This window comes from Hypanus sabinus, chromosome 25, assembly GCF_030144855.1.
Source record: "Hypanus sabinus isolate sHypSab1 chromosome 25, sHypSab1.hap1, whole genome shotgun sequence".
Classification (NCBI taxonomy): domain Eukaryota; kingdom Metazoa; phylum Chordata; class Chondrichthyes; order Myliobatiformes; family Dasyatidae; genus Hypanus; species Hypanus sabinus.
The window spans coordinates 28,499,154-28,516,475 of NC_082730.1; the positions used below are offsets into that span (position 1 = coordinate 28,499,154).

At 38.4% G+C, this 17,322-nt stretch overlaps 1 protein-coding gene across 2 annotated transcripts in view; it reads left to right on the forward strand.

Annotated features, from left to right (window-relative positions):
• The window catches only part of celsr2 (cadherin, EGF LAG seven-pass G-type receptor 2), a 337,925-nt gene that overhangs the window by 90,208 nt on the left and 230,395 nt on the right, over positions 1–17,322 (forward strand). For both annotated transcript variants that reach the window (XM_059950392.1, XM_059950393.1), the window contains exon 2: positions 11,355–11,993. In XM_059950392.1, coding sequence (XP_059806375.1) covers positions 11,355–11,993 — 639 coding nt within the window. The remainder of the gene's footprint in view (positions 1–11,354; positions 11,994–17,322) is intronic.

Here is a 17,322-nt window from a genome sequence, read left to right on the forward strand (position 1 = left end):
TGTACCAAATGATAATGAAGTGAATGCACTTTAGCAAGGTTCTTTTGTAACTGCTAGCATGAGAGAGGCAGCTGCTGCATTGTGCTGTGCTTACCTGAAGGGAAGTGCTTGCAGATCAAGCCTGAAATCAGATGCTGGCACCTATGTTCAAAGTAAATTTATTATCAAAGTACATAGATGTCTCCACATACTACCTTGAGATTCATTTTCTTGCAGGCCTTCACAGTAAAAGAAAGAAATACACTAGAATCAATGAAAAAATACACACAAAGACTGACAATCAATGAATGTGCAAAAGAAGGCAAGTAGCTTCCGGGTGCAGTGCCAACTTGATCTTCAAGCTCACCAAGTGGTGCCACTATTATAGAATGGATCAGCAACAGTGATGTGATGGAGCACAGAAAGGAGACTGCAGACCTTGTGTCATGGTGCAACCTAATGTCATCAAGGTGAAGGAATCGTTTGCTGACCAAAGGAAAGAAGTGATGTTTGGGTGGGGGAGCACAGTGGTTGTGAAGGCTAAGTGAAGCCCTGTCATTTGCAATGGAGCTGCTGTAGAGGTGGATGACTGCATCAGTTCCTTGGCATCCAGTCACCAGCATCCTCACTTGGTCCCTTCATACGGATATGATGATCAAGAAAGTGCATCAGCATATTCACTTTTTTTAGGCTCTTGAGAATATTTGGCATGTCCACGAGGATTCTCTTGAATGCCTAATGATAATGTTACGGGAATGTATTCTGATGAATAGTACCTCAGCTTGCTATGGCAACTGCTCTGCTCTGGATTGATGAAACCTACAGCGATTGGTCAACACTACCCATTCCATCCCAGGCACAGCAGATCACTCCCATCCAAACGTTTTCACAGCGTGCTGTTTCAGAAAGGCTGGCAGTATCATCAAGGATACCTGATCTCTTTTCTCTCTTCAGGGAGAAGATTCTGGAAAACCAGATTAAGAACTGCTTCCCCACTGCAATTTGATTCCTGAACCAATTAATCTTTTTTCACATCCCCTTCCCAGTAGTGCTGCTACGTTCCTGTGCTCCTAACTTTACCTTGCTCAATCATTCTGCTGTTTGTCGTCACAATAGTATTTTTGCACCACTTCAGATTGCATAGCAATGTTTTTCTCTATTGCATTTGTTGTTGTGTTAATTTTTACTATTAAATCCATAAGCCTTGTGCAAACAAGGAATTTCACTGCATCATATTATGTGACAACAAGGGAACCTAGTTTAAACTTGTTTGTGGGACGTACAGCTGTCGTGGCAGTTAAGGTGTGGGTGAACTCAGCTATGGGCTTTGCTGATACTAATCCAGCTCAGTCTTTCTTTACCCACTTCCCCGAGGATTGACTTGCATTCTGAAATAAGATATTGGTCTAATTGCATCTGATGGTAATATTTCCCAAAACACTTGACTTGCTGATAATCATCACTGAAGAATGCTTCAGGCTTCCTGGAGCAGTTGGTTATGCTTTCTCTCTCGCATGCAATTTATACCCAGGCTCTCTGCCCTCTCAGATGGGCCTAAAGCGTCCATTGTAGGTAGCCTGTGTTACCTTAGTAAAAGGGAAATGAGTGGCAAATTCCTCATTCTGAGCTTAAGGAGGAAGTCCGACCGCTATCACTTCAGCTAAAAACAAATAACTCAATGCCCCATATTTTCCAGAGAAGCCACAACAGTTTTGTTTTGAGATCTATCTGACAAAACCTGGCTCAGAATTGAAGTGGTGATTCCCGAAAGCAACCTTAGCAAAACAGGGTTCCACAGTTGATCACCAACTGTGAGACTTGACCATTTCAGTCTGTTAGTAAGTATACAGATCGTTCAGGATTCACTCCTTCAGTAGTCAAAGGCCAGTGGTTGCATTTGGTGCAGCTAATAATAGACAGCACAATCCAGACCATTCTATTAAATGCACTTTAGGAATGATGTCAGAATCAGGTTTATTATCAGCAGCATGTGACGTGAAATTTGTTAACTTAGCAGCAACAGTTCAATGCAATACGTAATATAGAACCCTCAGGCTTGACCAGCTCATGTTCGTCTAGGGGAAATGGCCTTTGGCCCCGCCAAACTGGGAAATCACGTTTGTGTGGATGCTGTGTAATGTACCGCCCAGTTACAAACCCACAACACAAAATATCAGACAGTGTAGTGTAGGCCTCCGTCAGTCCTGATAGACCATGAACATATGGCTTGGAAAGTTTCCAGGACACAAGCCTGGGCAAGGACTTCTTTATGGAAGACCGACAATTGCCCAAGCTGCAACACCACCGATGTTGTCCAAGGGAAGGGCATTAGGACCCATACAGCTTGGCACTGGTGTCGTCGCAGAGCAATGTGTGGTTAAGTGCCTTGCTCAAGCACACACACGCAGCCTCAGCCAAGGCTCGAACTAGTGACCTTCAGATCACTAGATGAATGCCTTAACCACTTGGCCACCTGCCAACACATCAGCCGGAACACCATATGCAATTAAATGATTGAACTTTATGAATCTTAATCTGAATATAGGGTTAGTAATGAAATTTTTTTAAAAGGGCCCAATTCAAGGAAAAGTCAAAAGTTCCCATTGGAGCTCACTCAGTAGTTATTCTTCCACCATCAGTCTCCTCAGAGTGTCGCCAAACTTCGGACCCTCAGATCCCAGTCCACTCTGTTTGGTGGTCTACCAGCCCTCTCCACACGCGTTTTTCCTCTTCATCTCTCCTTGAAAAAGACCGCAAGAAAATATCCTTCCAGATACACGAGACAAAGCAACAATCTTTGACTGGCTAACATGCATAACACAGCCCTGTTATCTCCAGCTGTAACCCAAACATTGCTGCTATAGAGAAACTGTTACCTCAGCAGTGAACATTACAAAGAAGCCATTACATTAGCAGTGAATCCTTACAGCGTGTTACATAAATAAAATAAAAATAATAATAAATAAGTATATCAATTATGGTATACGTATATTGAATAGATTAAAAATATGCAAAAAAACAGAAATAGTGTATATTAAAAAAGTGAGGTAGTGTCCAAGGGTTCAATGACCATTTAGGAATGCAGTGAACGTCTTGATAAGATGCAGAGCAGGTTTAATAGTCTAATTCCAGAAATGAAGGACTTCAATGTTGAGGATTAGATCAGCGAGCAGAAATAGTTGAGAATTAATTTCTTCTGAACTGGTAAGATAATGAGAGGTCTAGACAGAGAGAAATTCTTCCCTGCTGGACATAAATGTAAGTTGATTGGTGAAGGAACTCGGGGCAAACTGAAGCTATAACGAGCAGGGCACTGTTGGAAAAGGTTCTGAAGCCGATGCAATCATGACTTTCAAGAGGAATTATGCTTATGTTGAAAATGCAAGGTTACTGGGAAAAAATTGGGAGAGTACAAGTGATTGGATTGCTCTTGGCGGAGTTAGTATGATCTTGATGGTCCAATTGACTGCCTCTTGAGTTGCAATAAGGAAATGAGTTGACTCTGTGTTTTTAGAGATGATGCCTTATTGCTTTTAGGATAATTTCCAGCCTAAGAGAATACTAATCTACCATGCTGTGATGTAACCAGACAGGATACTATTTATGGTGTACCTATAATTGGTTGGGATCTTCAGGGACATGGTGAATTCTCTTACCTTTCTTTGAATGTAGAGGTGTTGAAGCTCCTTTTGGTCATACCATCCACATGGCTGGACCAGGACAAATTATCAGTGGTATTTACATGCAGGAATCTGAAATACATTCATTGTGCTTTGACTCCATTGTTGCCCATAGCCTCGGACTTTGTGGTACTGCAGTTCATGCTGCTGTCTCACAATTAGCAGGTTTGATAATGACCTCAGATTCAAAATACATTTATTGTCAAAGTACGTATATAGAATACGTACTTTGGCAACAGTTGTGTAGGGACAGGGTTCGTATTCTGGAGATGGAAAGAACAACCAGAAGACAGCAGAAGAGAGCCAGGAGAAATGCAGCCATGGTTGCCATCACTACCACCACTACCTCATATACTTGTCCCACTTGCAGTAGAACTTGTGGGGCCAGGATAGGACTGCATAGTCATCAAAGATCTCACCGCTAAAGGAATGGACATCGTCATCGGATTCCGATTGACAACCGAAGAGAGATACAGAATACAACTCTGAGATTAGTGCTCCTGCAGACGGTCATGAAACAAAAAAAAAACTTCTCAGGAAAATATCAAATACCCAACGTGTGAAAAAAGAACAAGTTGCACAAATGGCTTTTGACTGATGGATTCTAATGAATTGAGGAGCTATTTGAGACCACTAATGCAAAAGGGAAGCACATTCAATAACCTTTAACATTCATATAAGATCATTAAACTGGTGTCACTGAATCCTAGTCTGGCAAAATGCCACATTTTACAGCAAGACTGACTGCCACAAAATAGAAGGTGCTGTAGCAGTACGGCTGGCAAACTGGTCAAATGACAGGAACACGGAGTCGTAGTGAAAGGTTGCTGATCAAACGGGAGGCAGGAGTATGGCGAACTTCCCTGGACTGGGAAGCAGGGGTTGTTTGGACTGCTGCTCTTTTTGACAGTTGTCAAGACTCGGGTAAGGTCATATAGAACACAATTTTCATGTTTGTAGCTGACACAAAACTTGAAGGGGTACTGAACTGTGAAGAACGTGGTGGTAAATTTCCAGAGATATTCAGGTGCTTGTCTAACGGTGGCAGTTGAAATTTAATGCTGAGAAACTGGAAGCAATACATTTTTTGACAGAAGGAAAAAACTGAGACAAGTAAACTAAATTCATAATTCTCCAAGTATTTAAGAAAAATTCAGCCAGTTGATTTATGCACTTCATTGAAAGTGACAAAAAAGACATTTTAAAAAAACGATTGGATCTTGAGCTTTATAAATAGAAGCAAAGTGTACAAGAGTAAAGAAGTAATGGTGAAGCATTATGAAACAGTCACAATTGTAGTATTGCATACAATTCTGGGAGCTATGATGTAGGAAAGATTAAAGCTTTAGAAAGAGATTTGCTAAAATGATTGAGGCTTTATTTAAAACCACCAAATACTTTAATAATAAAACTTTAATGGCTGCTTCATGTTTTGTATCTATGGACTCACTTTTGTTCTGAATGCTGTTGTTTGCACTATTTGTTTTTTTTACTCTCTGCACATTGGGTGTTGGTCTTTTTTTTGTAATGGATTCTTTGGGGTTTCTTGTTTTATGGTTGTCTGTAAGGAGATGAATCTCAAGGTGGCATAATGTATACATAGTTTGTTATTTCAATAATAAATGTACTTTGAACTTTAAGTGGTTAAATTGGAGAAACTACTATTATGCTCCCTTGAGATACAAGAAACCTGAAGAGTACAGAGTGTCAAAACTTGTATTTGTTGATGGAAAGTTGAAGGACTAGGAAGCATAAAATGAAGATGACCTTCAATAAAGGCAAAATCAAAGGGAAAAATTTTGTTTCTCTAATTTTGCGGCGAGTAATTAGTCGGGAGTGTCAGCGATAGACTCAGTTTTAGCATTCAAAAGGAACTGGACAGGGAGCTGAAAGGCAAGAATTTGTAACAATCATTCACAGCAGAATGGTGTACCTTTTTCCTCTGGATTTTGGAGAGAGATTCAAATCTAAACATGATGACTTTTTGGTAGAAAACAATTGTCTTCAGTTTTGCGCTCAAGTTTTCCATTTGTTTTATTTCCCCAGTTTCTGTCCTCCATCTCAATACGTCTTTCACACAGTTGTGATATTGCCTCTTTATCACTTGAATTTAGCCTTTTCCATTTTATTCAATTGCTGCTCATTGAACCTTTTCTGATCTTTTCTTTGTCTTTATTAACACTGGATTTTATTCTTGTGGGTTCCCCCACTTGATAACATTTTTCCTATAAATGCTTTTTCTTGGACTATTAATTGGCTCTTGTTCTTTCTTTTGTTTGTGTAGTTCTTATTTGTCTAGCCCTCCTTCCATCTATACCTGCCAGTGCTCTGACGCGCCAACCCTCCATCCCAGCATGGAGTAGACGCTTCCGGCCCTTCAGGCTGTCCGTTCTAGCAATCCCCCCATTTAATCTGAGCCTAATCACGGACAGACAATTTACAATGACCAGTTAACCTACCAACTGGTAGGTCTTGGGACTGTGGGAGAAAAGCGGAACACCCAAGGAAAACCATGCAGTTATGGGGAGAGCATACTAACTCCATACATGAGTTTATATTTTAGTATTGTGTTTCTGGAAAATTTGTTATATATAAATTGCTGAGAAAAGTCTACCCAACTGTTGGAATTTGTTAAATCCTTGCACCCTTTTGAGTGGAGCTGGCATGGCTCCACTTTCATATAAAGTGTATTTATGCTACCTTAAACTTAGTGGGCTCACAGTTTTCACAGTCTAGCCTTGCGTTCTGTTTTATCTGAGACAATATCCTCAAAGAAAATGTGGGTAGCTTATTCATTATGTACTTTTGCTGTCAGCTAGAATTTGCCACATTATGCAGTTGGTAAAGTAACCTCAGGATTCCAGAAACCGAAAGGAAGAGTATATTAAAGGGACTGATTCTTGCTTCAGACATATCTTTGAAGAATTGTATAAATGTCAGATGACAGCTCGCAGACATCTTATATTCGGTGCTGAGTCTCCGATGGTGAAGTAGGTGTTAATCAGAAAACAAGGCTTTGTTATTAATATGTTCAAAAGCCCCAAGAAGTAATATTTCACCTCCAGGCAAATAAAAACATGAAATACGCTCTCGTTTTCCACATACTTGTGTAGCTACTTTGTCAGCCCCAGCAAGCATTATCAATCTGATTTAATCGTGATTTACGGAAATAAAAAAAACACATTGGAGGTCACAGGCAACAGATAACAGTCTTTAGAAACCCCTTGTAATGTAAAGCACTGAATGTTTTCATTATGCCAGTTTGCCTTTGGAAATTAATTTCCTGAGAGGTATTTTTACCCGGAATTATAACATGCCTTGTTATTATAATAGCTGTTGCAAATTTTTGACTCAGACAGAAAATCGACTAAGCATTGCTCAACTCTGATTTTAATGTAACTGTGCCTTGCTGTTCATTAGTGCTGTCTCCTTTTCAACCGCAGCATCTGTTAGTATACATGGATCACATCAGTACATTACCTGATAGCATATTTGTCTATTTCAATCAAATATTTAAACATTATAACATACACACAAATGGTGTATATATTTCATTTTTCTATTTTTCCTGAATCACCTGACAAACACCTTTGAAACAACGCCTTGGTCTCTAAGATATGAGTAATATTTCCACTCTGATCTTAAGACTGTATTGATGGATGTAATTTAAAAAAAACAAAAGCTTATATTTTCAGCAGATCAAGTGGCTTGTGTGGGGAGAGAAAAAAAGCCAATATTTCAGGCTGCTAATTCTTCAGTAGAATTATTAGATTATATTTAGGAACTGTGTTTCGCCCCCTTGGCCAAAGGCAATGTAGTCATTTATATTGTAGTCCAACTGAGATCAGTTAACAAGTTTGGACAACATGGGAACTGCCCTAATAGTGATTAGTGTAACATTATTATAGAGCCAGCAACTGGGATTCAATTCCACTACTGTCTGTAAGGAGATTGTATGTTCTCCCTGTGAACGTGTGGGTTTCCTTCAAGTTCTCCAGTTTCTTTCCACATTCCAAAGATGTACACAGTAATAGGTTAATGGGTGTAATTGAGAGGCATGGGCTAGGTGGGCCAGAAGGACCTGTTGTGTCACTGTATATCCATATAAATAAAAATATAGAGACTGAATACAGATTTCCCCGCCATTATGGAACTGGGTATTACAGTATGTAGCACATTTATCTGTCTCGTGAGCATTATACAGGACATATAATGAGTTTATGCTTATTTATAATATTTTTTAAATAATTCTGAAATGTTCCTTGAACATTTTTTTTGTTTTCTTGTACTGTCTAGTTTTTTTGTACTGTGTCATGTAACTCCATGGTCCTGAAAAACGTTGTCTCATTTTCACTATGCACTGTACCAGCAGTTGTGGTCGAAATGACAATAAAAGTTGATTTGACTTGACTTGAATGCTGATGTCAAAGTATAACATAAAGTATCTGATTGCCCAGCCAATGAAGAAAGATTTTTTTATACCTTCCTTTGAGTTTTGAGAAAAAATATTAAGATAATTGACACAGTATTATTTTTTTTTAACAGGACACTGCTGAGGGAGTCAATTTAATTGACGCTCTCATGATTTTGAAATCTAAAGATTTTGAAACTGATGGCCAAATAACAAGGGAGGTTCAAGTATATGCTGGTTCCCTTTTGATACCGTTAAATGTCATGAAAGTCCCACTTATTCGAGATAATGTACAGAATTAAGTTGAATTTGAACAATTAAACAATCCTAATGGGTGAGTGATGGCTCCACAATATCACAAACAGAACTGGCATAGTTTAGTAGGTGTGGGCCGAATTTTAGCAGGCGGTTCTGAAATGAACCAGTTCGTGCCCTGGGAAGTCTCGGATGCCCACGCAAATTTCGTTAAGACCTGAGATATTCTGAAGTCCAGCATGTTCCATGTCTGCTGCATTACTGTGCTCCCCATTGAACTTGATGATGGAGAAGTGACTCCTAGGAGAGAGAGTCTAGATACACTAGACACCTGGCCTTCGATTTTTGAGTCAGGAAGGGATGGGATAGGAATGGCTAACGGGGCTGTTTACATTATAGAAAAGGTTAGGTGCCTTACTGATCTCAATTTGTTCTGTTTTTCTCTATTTAATTGCTTTAGTTATTTCTTGGTGCTTATATGCTTTAATTTTTTAAAATGTATTATTTTGTTTTAATCATGCAAGTCAATTGGCATTATGTCTGGGTGGCAGGCAAAGTCCAGAAGGTGGTTGAGTTCAGGTCAGTAGGATAAGAGGTCAGGGCCAGCTTGTATGGCTATGGTACAGTCAGATTCATTAGATGGTGAGACTGGGCAGTGGGTTAGTTGGCGATAATTGAATGTTGAATACTGTCATTGGAATGAGTAAGATGATTAGGAGGTGGGTGAAGGGAAGATGGGATTGTGGGACCAGAAAATAGGCTTAGGCCCTTGATTATTGTGAGGTGGAACCATGTGGTGGGCTTTATTCAGGATATCCTGAGCACTCAGTGGATTAAACCCAGGGTGACTGGGCATCAGGCCAGATCCTGCTTGCAAGTTTCCTCAATCCTGACTATTCATTAACAGTTGGATATTGGTCAGTGAAGTTTATTTCAGGGGGGAAAAATGGCAATTTGTAATTTTGAGTAGAGGGGGCAAGGTGATGGTTGAGACAAAGTGGCCTACAACTGAAATCCACATTTGGTGCAGTAGCTACATATTTTAATAAAACTGAAATCCATTAAATTAGCATATGTATTAATATTTGCTGCACCCCTTGCTTTGGCTCCCTCAGCTTCAAATAAGTGGTTAAGCTGTTTATTTTAATTGAGATCTTGCTCCTATTTAAACTGAGGTGAGAGTATTGGAATTGGTTTAGTATTGTGTGTTTACCAAGGTACAGTGGAAAGCTTACTTGCTTAACTGTTTTTAGCATTCGTAGAATAACATGAAGTCAAGGCACACACTCATCGATTCAGAAACAGCTTCTATCTAGCCTTCTGCCATCAGGTTTCTAAATGGCCCAAAAACCCATGAACGCGACCTCACTTTCCCTCTCTTTTGGCATGATTTAGTTTTCTTTTCTTCCTATTGATTTAGCTAAATTCAATAAACAGATATCTAACCCTGTTGTCAAACATACACTACGAATTTGGTTTCAATTTCGCAAATTCTTTAATCTGAAAAACTTTGTTCTGGACAGCCCTATTTTATGTAATTTTTTTTTCAAACCTTCACTGACAGATCAAGCTTTTAGCATATGGAAAAGGAAAGGTATAAAATGTTTTCGTGATCTTTTTTTTGAAGGTACTTTGATGTCTTTTGATCAACTTTCTAACAAATTTAAATTACTTAAATCTAATTTTTTTAGATACTTACAAATTAGAAATTTCTTACATAAAATTCTTCCATCTTTTCCTAATACAACTCCATCGGATTTTTCAGATTTGATTTTTACTTTTAATCCTTGCCAGAAGGGATTAGTAGCTTTTATTTATAACATGATTATGAAGATACAGCCAGAAATATCGGATAGAATTAAACAAGAATGGGAAAAAGAACTTCGATGTAATATATCAACAGATAAATGGGAAAAAATTTTACAAATGGTTAGTTCCTCTTCTATTTGTGCTAAACATGCTTTAATACAATTTAAAATTGTACATAGAGCTTATATGTCTAAAGATAAGCTTGCTCGATTTTACTCGCATATCAACCCTCAATGTGACAGATGTCACTTAGAAGTGGCTTCATTGACCCACATGTTTTGGGCATGTCCCACTTTACATAACTATTGGAAGGACATCTTTGATGTCATTTCCTCAGTATGGAATATCGATTTACAACCCCATTTTATTACTGCAATTTTCGGTATACCAAATGAAGATGGCAATCAGCTTTCCCCTTCAATCAGACGAATGATTGCCTTTGTAACATTAATTGCCAGAAGGTCTATATTACAAAACTGGAAAGAAGTAAATCCTCCTACTACATCTCAGTGGTTCTCCCAAACTATTTCCTATCTGAGTTTGGAAAAAATTAGAAGCACTATTTTTGATTTTTCAATTAAATTTGAAGAAACCTGGGGACCATTTATTCGACATTTTCATATGAATTAATTTGGCCTATTTCAGATCCTTTTCTCTACTTATTCTTGTTCAGGTATGGAGTTCCGGAGTTTTTTCTTGACACTTTCATATATTTATAAACTGTTATTATTGCCCATGTTAGTTTAGTTTAGTATTTTTTTTCAATATATATTTTCTTCTATATATTTTCAAATTTTTTTTTCTTTTTTGATGATTATTTTTGGTTTTTTTTCATATATATTTATATAGACTTGATTGATTTATGTACCTTTTGTTGATTGATGTTTAATAGGATATTATTATCCTATTACTAATGTAATTTCAAGTTTATTGAATTTGTAATCTATTCATTATCATGTGTTGTTTTTTTTTATATATGAAATTTAATAAAAAGATTGAAAAAGAAAAAAAGATTTAGTTTCTAATATATTCTTAATGTAATTGGTAGGGATTTTTATGTATTGCACTGAACTGCTGGAGCAAAACAAAACATTTCATGAAATATGTCAGTGGTAATAAATCTGATTTTGAACTTGATTGTTCGGAATATCCAGACTGAAAGAGTGTGCCTCTTGTAGCAGGTGCCCTATGTAACGGGAGTTATTTTATCTTTTTTCCAGATGGTATTCACAGTGTTACGGCCCAGTGTACACTGCGGGTTACGATCATCACTGATGAAATGCTCAGCAACAGTATTACGTTACGCCTGGAGAATATGTCCCAAGATAAGTTCTTGTCTCCTCTTCTCTCTCTCTTTGTCGAAGGAGTGGCAACTGTTTTGGCTGCAATGAAAGAGGATGTCGTTATCTTCAACATACAAAATGATACAGATGTAAAAGCCACTATCCTGAACGTTAGTCTTTCTGTGTTGTTGCCCGGTGGAACCCACAACCAGTTTTTTGCTTCGGAAGATCTGCAAGAGCAAATCTACCTTAACCGAACCCTTTTGACAGCCATCTCCACACAAACAGTGCTACCGTTCGATGATAATATTTGCCTCCGGGAACCTTGTGAGAACTACATGAAGTGCGTGTCTGTGTTGAAATTTGATAGCTCTGCTCCATTCATCACCTCAGACACCATCTTATTTCGTCCCATCCATCCAATAAATGGCTTGAGATGCAGGTGCCCTGCAGGATTCACTGGAGACTACTGTGAAACAGAAATTGATCTTTGTTACTCAAATCCTTGTGGAAACCATGGCATTTGTCGAAGTAGGGAAGGAGGGTTTACGTGTGAGTGCCATGAAGACTACACAGGTGAGTTTTGGCTCATTTGTTTCTCAGTCCCCATTACAACAGTATGCAAAAGCAAATTCTGTTGCACTTTCATATTGTTCTGAAATGAAATTTGTATTTTACTCAAGCAAAGTGGAAAGCATTAAGAAGCCAGAATTTATTAACTATTTTTAATTCTCTTGAGAATGTGGTGGTGATTTGGCTACTTGATTTGTATAGTCCTTGTGTTGAAGTTCTCTTTCATTGAGCACGACAACACAGTAACAGCCCCTTCGGCCCATCTAGTCCATGCTGAACTATTGTTCTGCCCAATGACCTGCATTTAGACCATGCCTCTTCATACTCTTCCCATCCAAACTTGTCTTTGATGTTGAGTACTATGGGGAAAGGGTCTTCAAAGGCTTGGAATCAGCAAAGATATGAAATGTGTTCCAAATCATGATGCTGTGTGATTAGGTATCCATTAATCTATTGTTCTGGTCCTCCTTGGGATAGTCAGTAATTTTGGAGTTGCTGCTGAGGTGAACTTTGTAAGATGCTGCTGTGTACTTTGTGGATGGTGTGCATAGCGACGGGTAATCATTGTTAGAGCCTGGGGGTTCCCAACCTGTAGTCCGTGGACCCCTTGCTTAATAGCATTTGTCCACGGCAAGAAAAAGGTTGGGAACCCCTGATATAGCCTCAAATGCTCAATGGTAAGATGTTGCACAGTATCTATTGAGGTGAAGAGAATAGAGTTGCTCTGAGTGCTATGTGAGGTCATTCTTACCCTCAGCCATTAGGCTCTATAATGGGTCAACCTATAGTTAAGGAAGTGATGACCCCCTCCGGTTAGATTGTTTAAGATATCTTATTTTTATTCTGTGAACTTGTAATGCAACTGTAACACTGTAATTTCTTTTGGGAGCGATAAAGTATCTATCTATCTATATATTTAGATAACAAAAAAAGATTCTTATGGAACTTAACCACTCAATTGGTCTGTTTAGTCAGAAGCTGTATTTCAGTTTGACATATCCAAAGCAGTCTTGTATTGTACATACTGTGTCTCGTTATTAACTAATATTTCATTTGTGTTCATATAAGTTTCTTACCAATATCCTTGCAGTGAAAACACGAGCTTCACCCCCTTACTAATCAGTGTGGGTCATATACAGCTCTGGTTCAATTCTGAACTAAGAACCACAGTTTATATTGAAAATTAACTTGGTATATTACTCATTAAATATAATAGCTACTGTTAGCCTAATTGGTAAATATAATTTTCCATCAAATTATTTAATTTAGTAAGATAGTTTGTGTTAATTATTGATAAATTGCCTTGTTCAAAACACAGATATGAAGTGGCTAAATGGAAAATACCATTGTGTCCATTTATTTGTAATGGCACACCTCATCTAAGGTGAATAATTAGCACAAGGACAGCATACTCAAGCTATAGGGGAATTGAAGGAAAGCAGAATAATAAAAAAGATCAGCAGTGATTTCATGATGACTATGGCTGCTTGGGTCATGTCCTTTTTCTGCTCCCACTTAAAGGTGGGTGTATACTAGGTACATATGAAGGTGCAGTACATATGAGATTATTTGCAGTCAATGTACCCTTTCACCGCCAGCAGACAGTTAATGAACAAAGGGTAAAAAAAAACGCTGTGCTTTATTTATCTCTATTTCTGTTTACCTGTATTGTAAAGTATTGACTTATTGATTTCTTCCTTTGCTAATCTCGCAGTACATTCAGGTAGGAAGAATCGTGAGATCACCTATTATCTGAAAGGTGTAAGAACAAAGGGACTTTAGGGTGTAAAATCAACCATTATTTGAAGTTGTGTGACACATTAGCAAGGCCATAAAGAAAAGCATGTAATTTGCTTTGAAGGGATTGAATTTAAAATTGAGAAAACTTGCGCAGGGTTTGTAGCAAACTTTGCTTGGATCGCACTTATAGTACTCCATATATTTCTCTTTGCCCTAATACTTCAAGCATATAGAGGCATTGAATGAAGATTTACAAGGATGATATCAGAAATGGAAGTATATGATTGGAGTGGATCACCTTTGAGGACAGATCTAATAGTTAATTATGAACATATTAACATTATGTGGGTTTTGATAGAATAGTTGGAGAGAACTTTTCCACTTGTGAGGAAGTGAATGCTAGTGGCCACCAAGAGATCCGATGAAGAATTCAGAAGTGATTTATTTATGCTGTGAGAGGTGAGAATGTGGAACTTGCCATTACAGTTAAACAGAGAAAACAAAATTAATAGAGGTTGGACAAACAATTAATTTAGAAAGGAAATGAGCGTTAAACTGACAGTTGATGATAAAAGGAAAGGTGTTTGAGAGAGCAATAAACATCAGTGAAAATTGTTATCTGTGCCACATTTATCCTGTGTAAACTTCATTCACAGGCACTTTCTGACACCCAGTATATTACCCAAGTAGATATTAGGACCTTAATTGGCTTTTGTATGTAGGGGACTTTACAGTCGAATAAAATATTATCTTCACATAACAATGATGGCTTTCTGCAGAGATCTCTCATCTGGGATGGAAAGCCAGCCCAAATGATTTCCTCCACTCCTGCTCCTGACCATTTGTGACTTGTCTTGGTTAAAATCAGCCCAATATTCTGCCCCTAAAGCTGGATGAGAATGAAAAAAAAGAGAGTTATCTATAGTTTATTGCTTAATAACTAAATAATCTTGCACGTATGCTAGCATCTACACCTTCCAGACTCTGGAATGTGGTTTAAAAAGCCCCTGGGTGAGATATAAATCAGTAACTGCTTTATTTGCTGCTACTTTCCGAATGAACAGAAAGCTGTTCTTACAGCGGGACTTGCATAATTTACATTGTTCTCCCTAACATCCAAGCAGTGAATATGATCACCTTGTTCCGTGGTTAAGACACATCTCATTTTACAAAGTAGAATTTCTGAACCGGTGAGTCACCATCCCTCTGATACATACAGAATGTGCCACCACTTTCTTCATGGACTTAGAAGTAGCCCAACTAATCATTTTAGCTTGTATATCATCTGAGCACACGTAAGAAATCTTAATATAACTTTATTTTTGTGTCTCACGAGTTACTTTTACTGTGTTTATTGTCCACTGGAACTCCGAGAATCCATCCTCAGAAACAATGTCTGTTTTAAAGCAATGTCCAGGTTACGTAGACAAAAAAAACCCCTCAAAACAATATAGACATGAGAAAATCTGCAGATGCTGGAAATCCAAGCAACACACAAAATGTTGGAGGAGCTCAGCAGGCCAGGCAGAATCAATGGAAAAGAGTACTGTCAAGCTTTGGGCCAAAACCCTTCAGCAGGACTAGGGAAAAAATGATAAGTAGATATTAAAGGTGGGAGGAGGGGCACAATATAGATTCAAGATTCAAAATAGATTCGATGTATTTTGATTGATACTGAGACATGTTAGAATTCTTATTTTTAAATATCTACCTCCATTCCTGGCTTGATGCTGGGAGCTTAGATCAGGCAAATGTCCATTATTTAGGTCATTAACATGGCCGACATATGTTGTCCAGTGGTGTAGTGGTATCTGTACCAGACTTAGAGGTGAGTGGTCCTGGGCTTGAATCCATTTGGCTCCTTGCACTCTTCCCAATGCTGCTATGTTGAGTGTTGAGCTAGCAACTCGGGCTCGTAAAAAAAACAGGCAAGAATATGCTAAAGAAACGGCAAAGTTGCAGTCTGATGCGCCACAGGGCGTGGTGAGGAATAGCATAACATGGCTGACCTTGTGGCAAGGACAAGCTCCATTGCAGCTGATTTTTTAAAACAAGCCTAGCTTGCTGACCTGAGTGTCAAACTCTGTAGATTAGGTTGTACAGAAAATCCCGATGTCAGTAATGAAACTTATCTTGGATAACTTCCAAGGTTATGTCATCATTTAGTTGGAAGCCTGGCATTAAAGACTTCACTTCGTAGTAATGGCCTCAAACAATTTCTTGTCATTTGTAGTTATGTGAATAGCTTATTATTCATGAAGGATCTTGTTTTAATCCCAGAAAGAATCTTTGAGTGAAAATTGTGAAATGAAATATTTAGGTATGTTACCTATCTTAACACATACCCCATACACTTTACTTTGTTTTATACTGCGTGATTTATTTGAAGTGAAAAAGTACATTTACCAGATGAATGAATAAAACACACCAAATTTCAGAAAGAAAGGCAGGAAAGGTTAACCTTGGGTTGATCTGTCCTGGAGCAGAATGGTTGATATCTCCACAAGGTCTCTGTTAACTGAATATTCACCAGAATTTAAACAAAAATGTCTTCAAATGTATTTGTCCCGAGTAAAAAGTTCAAAGAAAATTTATTATCAAACTACCCTGAAATTCATTTTCTTGTGGGTACTCACAGTAAACAGAACAGAGTCAATGAAAAACCACAGACAGCAGAGTCAGCCAAAAGGCAACAAGCTGTACAAATTCAAAAAGGAAAAGAAAGCAATAAATATAAAGAACACACATTGTTGAGTTCATAGGTTGTGGACTAAGTTCAGTATTGGGGTGATTGAAGCTATCCCCTTTGGTTCAAGTGCTTGATAGCTGAGGAGTAATAAACTCTTCCTGAATTTGGAACAGCGATAAATTGAGATTCTCCAAGTGAGCAGCATTTTAATGCCCAGGGCAGATTATTTTAATTTAAATTTTTTTCTGCTAATGTTAAAATAACAGTAAGCAGAAATTTAAGATTATGGTAATTTAATTTCTGTATTTAAAATATCGAATTTTTTTACTGCAAGTCTTTCAGTTTCTATGAACGTTCTGAGTCTCACTCCAAATAACTTTGCCTTGAGTAGTGATAATTGATTACACATCCATTGGCACAATTTTCCAGGGAAGTCAACAGAAGCAGTTTATTAGCATTTATTTCATTCCAGCAGAGGAAGCCTATTGGCCTATTGAGTTAGTGCCCTCTCCCAGAGTATGCCCCTCAGTTTCTTGCAAACTTTTCTCCCTCACAACCTCTTCTCCTAGCAACTATCTCCCCCTCTGTACCTCCATACCCCCTCTACACCTCTGCCTCTATACCCTCCTCAATCCCTCCCTCCCCCTCCTCCACTTTCTTTTGCACCCTTCTTCCCCCCCCTTCCACCCCCCCTGCCCCTTGAGCAAATACCCTCTGAGCCATTTTGACATTCACAAGAGTCTTGATGGTTGCACAGACGTCAGCCTCATAGGCTGAATGTTTTGGGTCATCCAGAGGTGTGGGTCTCATGTGCGTGTGTGTATATGTTATAGTTCTTCCTATCAAAGCGTGCAAAAAAGGCATTGTACTCATCTGGGAGCAATGGATTGTTGCTGCTTCTGC